The following is an 18083-nucleotide window of genomic DNA, read 5'->3' as shown; positions in this document are numbered from 1 at the left end:
GGGTGCTAAACTTATCACCTTCTTTCTATTCTATAAGTCCTTCAGCTTTAAAATAAAACTTTAAATCATACTCGGTACTCTGCTACTGAAAAAAAGGATTATATGATGCAGAAGAGAAGAACAATATCATAGGAAAAATGAGAAAGTCCCTTTAACAAACTGCGTTCCAGAAACATCAACGAACTATCTTATGAAATCTGAACAAAGAATCATGACTATTGTAGCAACCAAATTACATCTGGGCAATTAAATTGCATTAATCTAAGTAATGTCATTCCCAAAAGGTGAAAATGGATTGTATTTGCCAAAAAGCTTAATATTTGGGTGCAGAATTCTGAGAGTTGAAAATCTTAATTGGAGGTGCGGTTCTTTGTCTCATTGTTCTTGAAACCTGATGGCCCTGGTACAGGCTTCCTCAACCTCGGCCCTCCAGATGTTTTTGGTCTACAACTCCCACAATCCCTAGCTAGCAGGACCAGTGGTCAGAGATGATGGGAACTGTAGTCTCAAAACATCTGGAGGGCTGAGGTTGAGGAAGCCTGCCCTGGTAGTTTTTATGCATGAATACTAATATAACATCCATGCAATGCTACAAATACCATAGGGCATGATCTGGCCAATATTAAGCAGTTTTGAGTCTCACTAGTTAATGGCAGGGTTGGGCATGTTTTAATATGTTTCTTTTCAACTCAACAGGCCTTAAAAATACTTAGCTGTGGCTGTGTGAAGTGGGAGTGTGTATCACTAGTGTATTTCTTAGCATACTTCCCCCCCACATTTATCTTTGCAGTCCTGGGGATTAGATTGTTTAAAAAGATATTGTTATATATACAAAACAAGAAACTTGTCTGGTGTATAATAGAGCTATCACACATTCACCATTCCAAAGAACTTGTAGGTTTATGTGGAGGGGAAAAAGCAAATGAAAAGATGGAAAAGAGAAATGACACATTGTAATAGAATTCAAGAGCAAATGCATATATGCTTGGACAATGTTATTGGGAACAGAAGGATGGTGAGAAAAGTAAGAACCGTTAATGAGGATCTATTAAATATATTTCAGATCTGGCTCTTTATATGATAATGATATATTCAATGTGAACGATATTTGTGGCTAGGATTTGAATATTGTTTAATAAACTGCAAAGAGTCAGGAGGTTACATTTTGTGCTATACTTGCTCCTGCAAAAAGACCAATGGATTTCTTATCTCATAAACCTTTCCAAGTTTAAGGTGCTTTAAAACCACCTTTGCCTTTCTCTGATCTATGGGCAGTCAAAGTCCTTTTTAGCTCCAGGTGTAAAACTGGCCAGTGCTCATGACTGATCTAATTTACACAGGCTGATGATGGGCCCCTGGCGACCACAGCACAGCTTGGAAATCAATGAAGCACAAGGCTTGTTGCCACAGGTCTTCATGGCTCTGTGCTTATGGCTCTTTCTTTGCTCTTTGTAGTGGGCATATGAATGACAGGTAGCAAGCAGCACACCTTGGTGTAGCAGCAGAGGACTCCCCTAGCACCGCTTTTACAGCCACAGTCTACTGCAGGCCTGCACAACTTCTGAGCTACACATGCATGGTGGCCCAATGATCTTCCTATTGCTATCTGTTGGGTACTGTAGGATAAATATCTGGCAGTAGTCCTGTTGCTATTAAGCAAGTGCAAAGGGGGCAACTGGATGAAATGAAATCAAAACCAGTATACAGTAAACTAGGGCGGAAGGAATTGCACAAGATGCTGCGAGAACAAAGGGGCTCAAGTGAACATTTAATCCATGGGCCTCTCAGAGCAGCCTGCTCAGGAAGCCACCAATATGTGGCTGTTGGGCTGTGTTCACCTTGATAGGGTTCAAGCCTCAACTACAGAACTTGCTGGCAAACAGAGCAATTGTGCCACAGTTTCTACCTCTGGAGAGGTTTTCCACTTCAGCAATAAACAGTACAAAGAAGCAAACTGCACAGCCAATGGGAGGGAAGTTTCACGAGAAGTTTAAGGGTCATACATTTCCTGGTTTCTTCCCTAGACAGCTAGGAAAAACAGAATATAGGCTGAGGGGAAAACTAGACAGATCAAAGAAGGTTCCCTGCCACCTAGGAATCACTATTTTATAACTATCCTACGCTCCACATAGGCTGGAATTAAAATATAAACTGTAAACCCAGTTCCCGCCCTTCCTTTTGCCATCTTTCAGCTAGGGAGCTGGAATAAAGGCCAAATATTTCTTTAGCATACTAACTGGCTTGTTTTCTATATATCGAAAGCATGTTCTCAAAAGTCCCACTTACCTACTGGTGACATTTCTGGTACCGAAGCAACGTATGGTCCATCCAGGAACTTGGGTTCATTGTCATTGATATCTTGGATTTTGATGATAAATTCAGATTCCGGCTCCATCGGCCTGCCAGTCAGTCTATCCAAGGCTTGAGCCCTCAGAGTATACTGGGATCTCTCTTCTCGGTCCAGCCTCTGAATGGCATGGATATCCCCAGTTGCGTCATCAATGGTAAACACAATGCCTGCTCCTTCTCCCGACAGTATGTATTTGATGGATCCATCTCCTCTGTCCATATCAGAATGCAACTGCAAAGAGTAACCATATGTAGTTGGAACTTAGCTCACCGTAAATGTGAAGAGCTATTTAATGCATTTGGTTCAGGACATTTTAATTTTGTGGTAGAGAAAGGCAAGCAACTTCCGGTTACCATCCCTACCACCAACTATCACAATCATCATTATTGCTCCATGTGTTTTAGTTGAACAAGCTGCTTCTTCCTGCTTTGGTTCTGTGGGACAAAGTAAACAGGTTGCAGTCTTGGGGTTTAGTTGAGGCAAAACTCACTAGGAAGAGTAAGCAGGTTTGACAAAGGTCTGTCATTCACTTCTATGGGGCGAAATGAAGCACTGCACTTAGGAACAACTTTGTGGTTGGGGCAAAACATGCCCAATACCCTTGTCAGTGTTATGTGTGTCAAAGAGCGAGCTGGCAGTAAATCACACCGATCAAAGTTGGAGTTAACTCTTTATTAGCAAAAACACAATCTTCACAGACTTGGCTAAGTGTCAGGCTTAATGAACACAGCAACCCATCCCTGGTAGGCTTTGCCCCATGAATCAGTTGCTGAGACTGAAACTCCCCATCCCAGCACCACCATTTAAGTCCCCTCCTCTCCGTAACTTTTTCCAAGCAATTGGAGACTGCAACTGCATGAAGCCCTCTTCTGGTTCTGGGAGACAGAGGATGGGAGCTTTCATAACAGGAGGGGGAGACATCTGTGACTCTCCACCAGCCTGACTAATCTCTTCCACTTGGCCTCCTTCCTTCCTCATCTCCTGCTTCAGCTTCTTCCTCTGATTCTAGACTTTTCTCTGCCACAAATAGAGGACAGCCCTCTGCAAAGTAGGGCATATAGCCACTCTAAAAAGGACTGTGACTCTACATCCCACCACCCCACTCCATTTCCCCATGCCACAAAACTTGAAAGGCCCTTAGCTAGTGAACCCTCATACTACACAACACATTTCTTTTTTAATGTCTAGGAAAGAAATAAGACCGTTAGTTGGCCTGCATTTTTCATACAAAAAGCAACTGCTTCTTTGCATATTTTATGATGGCCCCACACCCCAAATTAATATTTCATTATTAACCTAAGATTAAATTAAAGCAGGAAAGGAGCCTTATGGCAGTGAATTGATTTCATAGAGATTCATGGTGTTTGCAGGAGGAAAAAAGACACAGCTGAACTATTAGGAAATGAAAAAGTTGTAACACAGCTACTGTAAAAGAATAGGGCAAGGTAAGCAGCTTGGAACATCTGAATCATACACTCTAGCACAGCTGGTGCAGATGATAATGCACCCTAGAATATTAGAGGGAATTAGCGAATTAACACACTGCATGGCGGCTAATTAGTTCTGAGTAGGCATTGATAATTTGGGAAGCAACAGAACATAGACAAGCAAAATGCAGTATCAATTATCTTTTACAAAAGGCAAGAAGAATGATTCAATTAGTTACAAGTCTGCTAAACACCTTTGCCTTGTGAAATAATTGAAAAATATTGAGAGCAAAATCACCCGAGGCTTAATCAAATGGCTTATGGGACCGCAACTGGCAACAGTAAGAAAAAGCTTGGGAAGATTCCTTGCCTACCAAAACCTGCCTGCTTCTTTTGTTTAACCTCCTGTATGGGAATAGGAAGAAAATAGCCAGGAAACTAGTTGAGCAGGAAAGTCTCACACCCCAATACTTACGGTGTGGACTCAGATGTAAATTCTACCAAGGTCTATGGGAGTTGTGTTTTTCAAAGATTGCAGCAGCTACAACAAAACGCCAATAACCACTTACAGCACTTCAGTGCTTCAATGCAACATTTGTCCTTCCTGGAAAAGATCTGGACAATGCGTAATGGAACTGTTAGAGTACTGAACTAGGATAAGAGAAACCCAGTTTCCAATCCCTGCTCAGCCATGTTGTTTTGCTGATTGACCATGGGCCATTCACTGTCAGCCTAAGCTACTTCAGAAGGTGATTCTGAGGGTTAAATGAAGAGAGAGGAAAGCCAGGAAGTCCTTTTGAGGAAAATCACAATATAAAATGCAATTATTGTGGGTGGAGCATACCCCGGTGCCAGTGATTTGGGAAAACACACACTGTTGGCTACTCCTACATGGCCTTTTGTCTTCTGACATAGTGGCTCAGAAAAGGTGTCAAGCACATCTGTATCCCACCCTTTCTCGAAAGAGCTTGGAACAAAGGAGTTATTCAATTGTTTTTAATATCGCAACAAAGTAGATTAACCCACACTCTGTGAACCACATGCTCCAGTGGCTCCCATGTCATTAAGGCAGCGTCAGCAGGGGCCCTGACAGTGAAATCAGGTGACCATTCAAGCATGATGATCGCTTAAGAACAGACATGAAGGCAGCCTCCTGCCACTCAGTGAGCCAACTGTTGCCATGCTAGGAAATGTCAGGAAGCCAGAGATACGGTAATGCTTATCATGCTGTTTGGTTGGAGGCTGCAAATGTCCGGCTCTCTGTGTTCTTAGAACTGTTGCGTTCGGTCAGGTTTTTAGCGACAGGTTCCGACATTATCTCATTGCTTTAGGAGAGTTGCCGGCTTCAGCACAGTTCCTTTCCACGGTGCTTTGGTAGGCTTGAAGTCACCTAGGGGGAATTGATGACATAGCTGCTTCCTATGCCAGCATTGCCTCACCTCCTGGAAAGTGCAGTTTCCCTTCTAGTAGCACACAGCAGCAGAAGCTGTGAGATCTGAATATCAGTAAAACACATCACTTGGGAAGACAGGAGAACTAATGCTAGTGTACTGGAAGAAGCAAAGATCACCAGTGTCGAAACAATGATTCTTCAACATCAGCTTTGTTGGACTGGTCATGTTGTTCAGATGCCTGATTATCGTCTTCCAAAGAAACTACTCTATTCCGAACTTAAAAATGGTAAACGTAATGTTGGTGGTCAACAAAAGAGGTTCAAAGACTCTCTCAAGGCAAATCTAAAAAAATGTAGTATAAACACTGACAACTGGGAAACACTGGCCCGTGAGCGCTCCAATTGGAGAACAGCCTTTCATAAAGGTGTCATGGGTTTTGAAGACGCTCAAACTCAGGATGAAAGGGAGATGCTTGGCAAACCCTCACCATGATCAACTCCTGCCCATAAACCTATGTTCTCACTGTGGAAGGATGTGTGGATCCAGAATTGGCCTTCACCGTCACTTACAGACTCACTTTTGAAAACCGTATTTATGGAAGACACTCTTACTCAGCTACAAGTGATCGCCAAAGAAGAAAAGAAGACTTGTGGGCTGATGCTAGTCTGGACCAGCCCTCAGGACTAGATTGCAGAGTCTCATGGATGCATGTGAGCCATCTGATGGAGTTCTACAAATGCACAAAATTTTTCCATAACTGAGGAAGTCATGCTCATGTACAATGGAAGTGCTTCACTGAAGAACAACCTAGAAGAGTAAAATGGCTGGTATAAAATGTGATTCAGACAGTCCCACCTCCTAGTCTCAGCAGAAAAGCAAACACAGATTTGTGTGGCCTAAGAGAAATGACTAATAGGCAGCAGAAATTCCCCTTCCCAACCAGGATGTGGTTCCCTACAACAAGTAGAAACTTGTTGGGAATTTTAATTTTGCCTGGTTAGCTGCTATGCTGAGTGGCTGTCCTGTTGTTCATAAATACATATTATAGCACACCTGATGAGGTTCTGCTGACCCCTGCTGCATCCAGGTCTTAGGGCAGCCCTGTTGCAAGGTACCTTCACACAGTAAGTACTATTCCCCAAACCCACAGGATATTACAAGCTTGTTAGGCCTAATGCCAGTGCCCATTATTTTAGCTAGGATGCCCCTTAAAAACCTACTATGTATTGGAAAACAAACAAATGAACAACTTCACTATCTGAGTGGTATTATAGGATCCAGAATAGCTGTAATCTATAAATTAACATGTGCAAATTGAATGTAAATTCATTAGGAAATTGGTCTCTAGTGTCCACCAGTCTAATCAATCTTGATGGTGGACTTTTGAGCTGATATTAAGGCCTGGGAAGGTTCATTTGGGTTGCTAGTTTGATTGTCTAGATGCTGGCACCAGTCCAATTTGTGAGTGCTTATGTGTGGAAGTATGCTGGAAGTAAAGGCAGAATGGATGCTCAGTCTTTTGCATCACATCTAATAATAAGCTACCATATGACAGCTTTCTATGTATTCTTAGAAGAGCACACTGCCCAGAATACATGAAATATAGAAAAGGACGTGAGAGGTAAATCCATACCAGTTGTACATTATGGAAACACAGCATACCAAAGAGATGTTGAAAAACACACACCAAGCAACGTGAAAGAAAAGAATTTTGTACAGTCTTATTTCTATAGTGCTAGAATAGAATAGTGCTAAAAGTGTTGGATAATTTTCCTGATTCAAAAAATAATAATGGACTGCACCTTGCCTCTTTTCTGATCAGCCTGTTCTGTGTAAGTGGGGCTTTAACGAATGCAAGAGGTGAATGCAAAGTTTTACCAAGCAGAAGGCCTGACCTTATGATTCAGTGAATCTTTGGGGAATGTTGTTCTTCCTAACCTGTCAACGTCCTATTTTGGCCTACATAAAACCTGCTCCTGCTTTTATTGAATTCAGAAGATGTTGTGTAGGTCACAGTCTGAATCAGCAATACTGCAGCTGTGATTGAGGAAACATATTAGAAAACTCCATATATTTCTGTTTAGCTAAGGAATCTGTTCTAAGCTCATTGCCACTGCAATGAATGGATCAAGATGACTAAAATGTTGAAATAAGAAAGGAGAATCAGCATTTTGCTCTCAGGGTTGCAGCGTTGATATGAGGTCTGTGTTTCAAACAAGAAAGTTTGGTTGAGTTCAGGCAGAATGAGAGTAGGTGCTTAAAAAAACACCACCACCTTTGGCTTGCACCTTTCCTTACCAGTTATGCTGCATATGAAAATCAAAGGTGGATTAGAAAGTTGCCTTATACTGTGTCAGATCATTGATCTGTGTTAACTCAACTAGCAACAGCATTCCATGGTTTCAGACAGAGATGAAATATTAAACTAAGAATCTTCTGCGTACAGTATCTGTGCTTTACCATCAAGCTACTTCTCTTTCTACCACGCTTCATGTTTGCTGTTGTATGAATTTAATCTGCAAATGGAACCAAAGTGCACAGCTTTGTTCATGGGGGAGAAAAGCAACGGATATATTCAGGACTATAAGTTCAGCCAAGCAGAACTGGCTCTAAAGTTCAAATCTTAATCATGAACATCTGGGCTACAGTATCAAGTAAAAAAAAGGAGCAGGTGCAAGGCACAGATGGAGATCTGTATTCCATTCCTAGATTTAGATTTGCCATCCTCTTCCATAACAGAATCGGTGGCAACTTTGGACCTGACAGCGAGGAAAATGGCTGTCCCCAAACCACATCCACCCCCATGTTTTTATGATGATGTCTTATGTTTATGTTAAGCACTCCTCTCTACCTTCTATGAAAATAGGGAGAGGGAAACATTGACTGCAATGATGTCACATCATGCATCTTTTGAACCAAGCATTGCCAGCATGATGTGGGTTGGTGGCAGCAACCGTGAGTCAAAATGCCAAGTGGGAAGCAGTCTACATCTGAATACTAGATCCTAGGGCTAACAAAAGGGAAAGGCCACCATGTCTTGCTTAGGAGTGCTGTATCATTGCTGTTGGAGACAAAATAGTAGATTAGATGGGCTCAAGTCTCATTCATCAAGGCAATTATTATATTAAGGAATATTTTGATAAAATGAAACCAGGGCCGTCTTAAGCATATCCAGCGCCATGGTGTGAAGATCCCTCCGGCATCCCCCCCTTTCCAGAGTTGCCGACCTTTTTTTAGGGAGGACAGCTGCTGGCAGGGAAGAGGCGGAGGCTGGATGTGGTGGCTCCTGGCTCAGCTGGTCGCTTCGTGCCATGGTGGCCATGGCAGGTGGAGGCTCTGGGCATGGTGCTGCTTTGGCACAGAATGGCAGAGGCGGGCGAGGGCGGTGAGCTGATGCCGGGAGGCACTGCGTCCAGCCTCCGCCTCTTCCCTGGTGCCCTCCAGAACTTGGCGCCCTGGTGCCCTGCGCCACTAGGCTCTATGAGTAAGACGCCCCTGAATGAAACTCAAGGGAGAAATGCGCAAACTTTGTCTTTCTCTCTGTCTTTCTCACCTTCAGTTGTAACTATCAAGTGTGCTCCTGCGCCCTTGGAAGTGCCATAAACATGACTATGGGGATGGGAGAATGTCATTATTATTAACAGAGATGAGACAGGACTGGTTTTTTCCAAGTGCCTAAATACACTACCCTACATCCTGGTCCACTAAAACTACCGCAAAACATATTACAAAGGGTGCTGGAAATTACAGCCAGGGAGAGCTGTACTCACAGTTGTTTATCTCCTCATTGCAAATTCATCCCATTTTGAACCAGCAAACTAAACTGCAGTAAATTAGCCGGTGGCATAGACGCAGGTTGTGAATCTGTGATGCTATATAGCCACACAAGATACATTAGAATACAAACTGCCCTGTGTGTAGGATACAGTGCCTTACAATTAGCGATGACTTTGCAGTTTGGAACTGGAGAGCTTGCAATGGTGAACTTGTGAATTTGTCCCTGTACTAATCAAGCTCAAACTTCAAGAAAGTTCAGGCTTGGCTCCTAATAAGCGCACGCTGTTGCCATAACTCTTTCACATCACAGCTATCTGATCTCTTTGCCACAAATGTGGCAGGCATCACCTGCAGTGACCGGGAGAGCTTCATTACTTCCTGTCATCTGAAACTGAAATTGCAGCATCCTAGGGTCATGAATCCAGGGTACATTTTCCAGGGTGCTTCAGAATTTAGAATGGGCACCAAGGCACCCTGGAACCTGCATGTCCCAGCAATTTTTCTTGGTACCATTTCCCCTCTTCTCATTTGCCCAAACTATTGTTTAATATGATTGACTGTGGAAACCCATGTGACTTCATGAGTATTTATGACAGTATCATGTCAGATTTAACTTCATGGTATTATTGACAAAATTATATGTGTCACCACCACAGCCAGTATCATTGTGGGTAAATTGAGGCCAAAGGCTGAGAGGCAAAGGAGCTGGCAGCATTGAAGGACACTGAACAGCAGCACTGAAACAATAAGAAAGTGTTTTATCAAAAAGTGGATGTGCTTTTTGAGTATGATATATGATAAGCAGCTTTGTATCAACTGTATGTTAGAAACATTGAAGCTTTTAGGGTTAAATTCTTTAGTGCTGAATGAAAATGCTGGCAAAATAAAAAATTGGATGAGCTTCTTTACCAGTATTAGCAAACATTCTTTATTTGCATGCATAGGTATTGCTACAAAATGGCAAGAAAAGCTATGTTTGCAAAAAATAAATTCATGCATGCTTATCTACAAAATTGCTTGTTAGAGCAATTCTGATTCCATAGTAGAGTCCATCTGCGAATTTTTTAAAAGTCAGTATGACACCCCCCCCCCCCAGAAAATACTTGAACTTTACATATATAGTAGTTTAGAAGGTTTAGATGCTGCATCTTAATAACTAAAGCAAATAGACACTGCTGATCTGCCCCAGAACAGAATTTAAAATCAATGAGACCACTTGGGAAGTAATCTGAGGAGAGCATACGATGCATTAAGAAATATGATCAGATTTGCCTTCTTGTACTGAGAAACTTTAAAAGCACTGTATGTTCATTTTAACCAAGCCAGCCATTGACACTACTGAATGCATCCAGATAAATTAAGAGTTTTGCAAGTTCAGAGACAGCTCTTTCTCCTGCCACCTGAATTACTTTTAATTGGAGTCACTAAGGTTGAGACTTGGGATTGATGTGTAAGTATGAAGCCACTGTACTGAGTGAGGCCATCAGCTCATCTAATCCCGCCCGCCCCCCAGCCATGCAGCCTGAAATCCTTGTAAGTGGAGGAGCCAAGATTGAAACTGGGGTCTTACATAATGTCATTGAGCTATGGCAACTCCAATATATTATGCATGCAAAGCATATCACTGAGGAACTCTGGGAGTTCTCATAGGGTGCATAGAGTTCTCTCTCTCATGCGCAAAGACACACAGTTCTCCAGGTGGAGAACAAGAAAAGCATTCTGGTATATCCTCACATAACTTCACTAAATATAATTTTTCTTTGGGGGCGGCACCAGTAAAGGATGACTTCCAGTCTGAATGATTTTGCAGGCTCCAAAAAACCAATTCCACATAGGCAAATCCCACTTGGCTTTCCCAGAACCAAGCCCATGCTTAAAGTAGCTCTTTGTATCTCATCCCTTGCATACTGATAGTATATAAATAGAGAAACTATCATTTTAGTTCATATTCTGATCCCAGGATGTGCAGATAATAAGAGTGCAATGTTTATTAGATTATTGTTCTGGCAAACGTCAAACAAGAATGGACAATGAACGATGTAGGTTCTAGGGGCATAGTTGTTATAAGAATAGAATGATGGGAAAAAGTAATTAAGCATGCCAGTGTTCTACGAGACAAGAATGGAAGCTGGTAGACTTTGATGTCAAGAAGGTACAAACTGAAGCTGTCTGGCAAAAAAAAACCTCCAAATGCATACCCTGGCTTTCCTTTGACCAAAACGTCTTCTAAGTAATATAGGAAACACAGCTAAGTGTGTTTTCTCCAGGTCTCTAACAAAGTTAAGGTGGAAAATTATTCTCAACTTTGCATGTAGCCAAGAAAAGCAATATTGTTAAGTAATATAACTGACTTTACTTTACTGTCATAAGAACGCAGACATTCATGAAAGACAAAGGCAGACTAGTGATTCAGGCTATCATATATTGTGTTTATTTTTCACTGCCTGCTAGCCATTTGAGAATTCCCCCCACTGCCTGCTTTTATATAATGTGCCACTGAAATTACATTTTGAGTGTGTTTATACTGCTGTTCTAAGTCGGAACTTAATCCACAACATCCAAACGCAAGCCAACTTGAATCAAAAGAGCCATCACAGATGGAAAACAAGAACAAAAAGGTGAAAGCTTGAGTTATAGGCATGAAGAAGTCATTCTAAGGAGACACTCATTGCCAAAAGCCCTTTTCAGGCATTATAAGCTTTCCTATCTGCAGAAATTCATGCTGTACCTGTTAAAAAAGTCACTTAAATAATGCGGACTCCAGAGAGAAAAGCCCTGATAACACCAAGGAAAACTGAACAAAAACAGTGTACAATTGAAAAAGAAATGAACAGAAAGGTTTTTATTTTCTTACATTAGGCCTTGTACATTCAACCAAAAATACAGGGGCAAAGTTCCCTCAGAAATACACAGCAAATCAGGATATTCACCTTGCTGAATATCATGTGGTCCTGCTAAGCCACACCTGCAATAGTCCCCCTCTTGGCTAGTTGACTTCAACATTAACCAAATTAACCCTTCAACCACAGAATGAGCCTCTCTTCTGCATCTCCAACAGTACCTACCTACTGAATCCATGGGCAGGGGGCTATTCAGCAAGTGCAATGTCAGGGGGTGGGGCTCTTTGTGGGGGGGCACTCTCTTCTCCTGTTCTGCTCCATGTGGAAGCTATTCCTGTCTGCATGCTCTGTAACATCTAGGACAGGCACGTTCAGCTTCCAAGAGACTGCGATCTACTCCGGCTGTAAATAAACTGGCAGTGATCTACCCATTGGATTGACCAGAGTTGTTGACTTTTTTGGGGAGGAGGCTTCACCAATGATGTTGAGCTTTTTTTGGGGGGGGGGGAGATCCCGCAATCGACCATGATCGACCACAGACACATCACGATTGACCGGTTGGACATAATAATATAATAATTATTTATTATTTATAGCCTGCCCATCTGGCTGGGTTTCTCCAGCCACTCTGGGCGGCTTCCAACCGAATATTAAAAACACAATTCAGCATTAACTGTATAATTACAGTAAAAACACAATACAGCATAACATCCCTGATCTAGGACAACTTGGCCAAATTGGGATGTCAATACATTATGAGTTTCCCCACTTTTGCTGTACATGGTTGCCTGCCCCTGCTAAAAGACAGGGAAATGCAAACTGCAGTGACATGAGGACAGTGGTGAGCTATCCCAAAATATGTTGTCTTCTGTTGCAACTGCACATTTAATATAACATGCCCACTTGTGCTGTTGCAACTTCTTTTTCCCTCCCTGCCTCCCTCCCTCCCTCTCCTAAACCAATCCCTTCTGTATCAATATAACCTGCCTATGTTCTGAACCCGGAGCTCTTCCTATAAAGACAGCCAGAGAGTTTGTAAGGGTGACATCAATTACACCAGATAATTGTTAGTGCTGATCTTTTGGAAAAAGGCAAATCATCGATAGCCTTTCAAAACAGACATTATTCACAGCTCAAGGTGACACCCGTCGGAAGCTCTTAGGAACTGAAATAAATTAGGTGTCCACCAATACACCGCCTGAAGGAGAACAGCCTGGAAAACCTGTGTGGTGCCAGATCTTCTCTTCTTCCAAATTCCACCTCAAAAACCACCTCTTGGGTGGTGACTTTGGCTTAGCCTCTTAGTCCTACCCCAGAGCCAAAGCTAAGTGCATTTGTGCATACCCATCCTTTTACCTTCGTCAGTTCCAGCAATCAAAATTTAGATTGGAAGATCCTCAGGAGAAGTGTGTGTGTGTGTGTGTGTGTGTGTGTCCTATTATATATTTGCCTAAGGCAGCAGTTTGGCACTGCAGACTACAGCGGCACCATCACAGCAGCAATGGAGGGCTGCAGTGGCAGGCGGCCCAGGCGAGCCACAGGGTAGCTCCTCAGCAAACATCCTGCTCTGCCACCCACTGCCATCGCCACTGCCCACCTCACCAACGACAGTGTTTCAGCCTCAGCAGAAGGGGGAATGTGGAGGGAGAGCTGCCTTGGCCTGTTGCAACTGTCTCACCTGGGCTGCCGGCTGCCACCCATCTCCACCTGATATGTAGGTCTAAAGGAAGTGGTGTGGGTGGGTTTGTTTGGTTTTTGGCAAAATCTAATGGGAGCAGGTGGGAGACTTGGCAAGATCTACATGGATTTGGAGGCTGAGGAGGTCTAGGGGGCACTTGAAATGTTGGGGAAGGATTGGGGTGGTAGGTAGAGTTCACACTCCTTTGTACCCCTGACATCGAAGGTGGAAAGGAAAAGCAGGGGGAGGGTCGCCAAAGATTGTAAGGGTCAGGGCAGGCTATGCAACCCTTCCCGTTTTCAATCTCCAATGGGAGTTGGGCACGGCAATGTGACAATGATGTGATGTGATTGACATGTGGTTTGTTCTGCCCACCTGCCAAAGTTGGCCCATTGGGTACGAAACAAAAATGTTCCCCATCCCTGGTCCAACGAGATAGTGGTGTGGGATTTGATGAGAGTTGGGTGGTCCGCTAGCAGGTAAGGCTGTAGGTAAGGCTGCAGAGCATCCTGTCTCTGTGACTTCCCACACTGTGGAATGGAAACATACACCATCATGTGATAGACAACAATCTCATGACTGAAAACACGGAGCAGGAATCTTAACAGGCATAGCCGTGTGTGTGTGTGTGTGTGTGTGTGTGTATCTATATACGTATATATCTGAAAGGAAGCAGGGATAATACCTGAAGGAGCATTATCAACTCAACATTTAGCCTGGACACTGAGATCTAACTCCGAGGGCCTTCTGGTGGTTCCCTCACTGCGAGAAGTGAAGGTACAGGGAACCAGGCACAGAGCTTCCTCAGTAGTGGCACCCACCCTGTGGAACACCATCCCATCAGATGTCAAGGAGATGATACCTTTAGGAGACATTTGAAGGTAGCACTGTATAGGGCAGCCTTTTAATGTGCAATGTTTCATTATGTTTTTATATATGTTGGAAGCCACCCAGAGTGGCTGGGGCAACCCAGTCAGATGCGCGGGGTGCAACTACTGCTAATAATAGTGATGGTGATATAATAATAATAATAATAATAATAATAATAATAATAATAATAACAACAACAACAACAATAAATACTACATACACATTTTTGTTTAATATAGTGACACCTTGATCCCCCCCATGCCACTTACCTTTCCCACATACAAAGGATCCGTTCCAGTGTATTCTTCCAAAACGAAGAATTGGTTCCACACCCAGCTCCTCTTCATTCGCAGATGCAGAAGCAAGTTGTCCGAGAGGCTGCCTTCTTGGCCTTTGCTGGGTGGCCTGCTGCTCCCAGATAACACAGCCGTAACGAGGTTCATCATTAAGCAACAACTTAAAGATATACTGAGTCTGAGCCACTTCCTTGCTCTGTCCATTTTACACGAAGTTCGCGTTGCCATAGCAGGGTCGTTTCCAAAAGTTGGAGCCGGGTCCTTTAAAGCATCCAACAGAAAGGCCTCTGAAACTCCCAAGCGCAGTCTTTCAGTGCTATGAAGCCAGCCACGTTAAGGACAGTAGTTTCCTGTGAAATAAAAAAACAAACACTGATCCTACTGTTCAAGTTTCCATCAAGGAATTTTGAGAGCATAGTTTCTTTAAAAAAAGAAAAAGAAAAAAGGGTGGGGGTGGAGAAAGAAATATGTTTCATGCAGTATTTAATCCTTCTCATAAAACTGTGATAACAAGTTAATCCTCTTCCACAAAAAGAAGGCTCTTTGCTTATAGCATGCATACTACACTCCCAAATGAAGGTAATGTTTGATTAGCTAGAAAGGAAGGCTGGTGGTATGCTAAGGTAGGTGTCAGATCCCACTATATAATTGATTGGCTTGAGTGAACAGAACATTTTTGAGAGAAATATTTATGACCAGACAGCACCGGCAGTTTTTCGAAGGAGGATTCACTTCATAAAAGTTATAATAGATACCGATTTGACTCTCTTTTTTTCCCTCCCACCAAGCATCCTTCTGCAAAATTCTGCATGTCACCTCACATGTATATGCATGCACACAAATATTACAGACACGCTGCAATGCTTTGATTCAATTTTAGGAGCTGCAAATTATTTCTCACTTTATTCTTTTAGCACCCAACCTTCCTCTGCTTCAAGCCAGGCTTCACACTCTGCTGCCTGCTCTCTGAGGAGTTGGCCACCGCAGCTAATGTGACATTTCTAGAATTCTGAATAGCCAGTTAATCATTATATCTGTCACAAAAGGTCTCAGGATGCTGATAGCCACATGCTACCGTAGCATATGCCTCAGTGAGTCAAGCGAACAACTTTTTCCCCCCTTCCACCTTGAGCCTGAAAGACTCATTTAGACCAAGGAATGTTGACCTCCATCAGAGGAGACTTTCTCATCAGTCAAAGATCTTTTGTTGTCATGAAGTTAGATTAGCTGGTGACCTCACTCAGGCCATGTTTTGTAGCAGTCTTTTCTTCCCCTGTTTTGCTAAGTTTAATGAGGTGGCACTGCACTTCGCTACTCTTGTCAGTGGAGTTAGCAAACATCCTCTGTGTGTTTCAGATGTTCATTTTCGGGAGGGGAGGGCCCTTTGTGTCCTTTGAGGGCAAGTGAATTCTTTACAAAGCCTAATATTGATCTTTTTTTTAAAAAAAGTCTTTAAAGTCTATTACGATTTCACTCTACTCTCCGTTGTGAAATTAGGTTGCTGTTTTGACAGACCGCTTAATGTTTTTATCTAGAGATGATGATTTTTTTTAGAATTAAAAAAAACCCCAAATACCCTACCATACGCAGCAGGAGATGCAGCCAGGCTCATCAAACTCATAACAGAAGCAAGGGCTATTATGAAATGATTATGATGTGCAAAAAATATGTAAATATTAGTGGAAACTTATGAACATCCACAGATCTAAGCTGCTCCCCACAGCCTCGCTGTAACCATTTCCCTCACCTCCCAGACACACAACTCTTCCTTTCAAAAACAGATTGGTATCTACAGCAGGAGCTAGGAATCTTGAGGGTGTACTCAACGCTAATGTGAAAGTAGTAGAGGGGACATGTTTTGTTTGTGTGCACCCAGAAGCACCTATCTGACTGGCTGTTGTTTAATGCAGAACTGGAAAGGTCCGTAGGCCAGTTGGACAATAAAGTTGGTATATTTTCTCTCACACATCCCTGATCACACTCAAGTGCATATGCTCATCACTCATCCTATTGTCCCTAGGCATTATACTGCTTTTTACCACAGCATTCCATGTAGGGTTCTCTGACAGCTTCTATAAGCTATTAGGTGTCAGGAGAGAGACACACAGGGAGTCCAGATGTTGCCTTGTCTCCTCAAGTGACAGCCAAGTCCAATGTCTAGAGAGGAGTTGATTGCAAACAATATTGAGCATGGCTGAATTTGTTTTGTGAAGTAATTCTGGAACAACTAGCTTGCATTCCTGGATGCCACCTGGAATTCTTCTCCTCTCCTGCTTCATGGGTGATTGATGAAGATCTTACAATCCAACATTCTGTCTGTGACTCAGGGTGAGAGTTCTGTATGGTGGCATGCGGCAGAATTTGTGTCCTGGATTTTGAGGGAGAAAGGTAGAAATGTCCAATCTACAGACTTTTTGAGTAAGCAAGGTATGTTGAGCCATGCGTGCATGAAGTTTCAGCTTTCTATCTGTTGTGAAAGCGCCTTAAGAATTTTGATATTCCTGTCAGCGATGTGAGTCAGTGAGTTTCACAGATTCCCTTACTGACAGCACTATCAAAATTCTTAAGTATGATGATACTGATACAGCTATGGATATCTAGGCTGCTGTATTTCATCTCCTGTGGAAATCTATGTCAAAACTTCCATCAGCTTTGATGGACCCGGACTGTTCTCTTTGTGTTCCCAACAGACACTTGTTCAAAGGTTTGCAATCAACCCTCCTACTGATCCCCATGGCAAAATGATCTTTGAATATGAGTCACCAGAGGTTCTGCTTAAAGTCATCTTGCAAGCAGTCTTGTTTACTGAACATCTGTGATCGTCAGCAAAGCTTAGGATAATAAAGAAAACAAATGATCAAGCATTAAACTCATTCTCACTGGAAACAGTTTGCTCATGCCAGTAAAGTTAATTGTAAGATCATTCTCTGTGCATGAATCCTTATGCAGCCAGAACAGCACCATCCCTGCAGAAGAGGAGCGAATCAGCACGGTTTTCAAAAGTACAATACTGTATCTCTCTCTCTCTCTCTATCTCTCTATCTATCTATCTGGGGACACAAACAACAACAGAGCTCAGTGAGGATTGAGCATGCTTTGTGGGTGTGGAATGCTAAATACCTATTGTGGGAAAAGATGGAAAAGTAGGGGAGAGGGGGAATGAAATCCACGATAAGGGCATGACTGGTTGGCTGGCATCCTAAAGAGCAGCTGCCAGCTTCTGACATCTCCTCCTAGTCTGCTTCCTCTGACCACTCATAGTTGTCCCACCACCAATCCCCTGGCTGTGAGCCTTCTTCCCTTGGGGGTTCCCTGGGGGTCCCCCATCTGGTGCCTCCCACCACTCCTCAGCATCCAGCCAGCCCTGCTATTTGCTGGAACACTTGTGCAGTCCAGGGCCTGGCCCCAACACCACCCACCAATGAGGGTGAGTGGACTTCTCTAGTGAATT

At 42.9% G+C, this 18083-nt stretch overlaps 1 protein-coding gene across 2 annotated transcripts in view; it reads right to left on the bottom strand.

The window, feature by feature from the left end:
- Positions 1-18083, bottom strand: part of CDH20 (cadherin 20) — a 155100-nt gene that overhangs the window by 29359 nt on the left and 107658 nt on the right. For both annotated transcript variants that reach the window (XM_083623818.1, XM_083623819.1), the window contains exons 2-3: positions 14606-14982; positions 2287-2581 (exon numbers count right to left, since the gene is read on the bottom strand). In XM_083623818.1, the coding sequence (XP_083479944.1) occupies positions 2287-2581; positions 14606-14860 (550 nt within the window). In that variant the 5' untranslated portion in view covers positions 14861-14982. The remainder of the gene's footprint in view (positions 1-2286; positions 2582-14605; positions 14983-18083) is intronic.

The sequence above is a fragment of the Podarcis filfolensis genome, assembly GCF_964270895.1.
Source record: "Podarcis filfolensis genome assembly, chromosome: 7".
Lineage (NCBI taxonomy): Eukaryota > Metazoa > Chordata > Lepidosauria > Squamata > Lacertidae > Podarcis > Podarcis filfolensis.
Note: the sequence above shows the minus strand (reverse complement) of the source record. Positions and strands in the feature narration are given on the sequence as shown.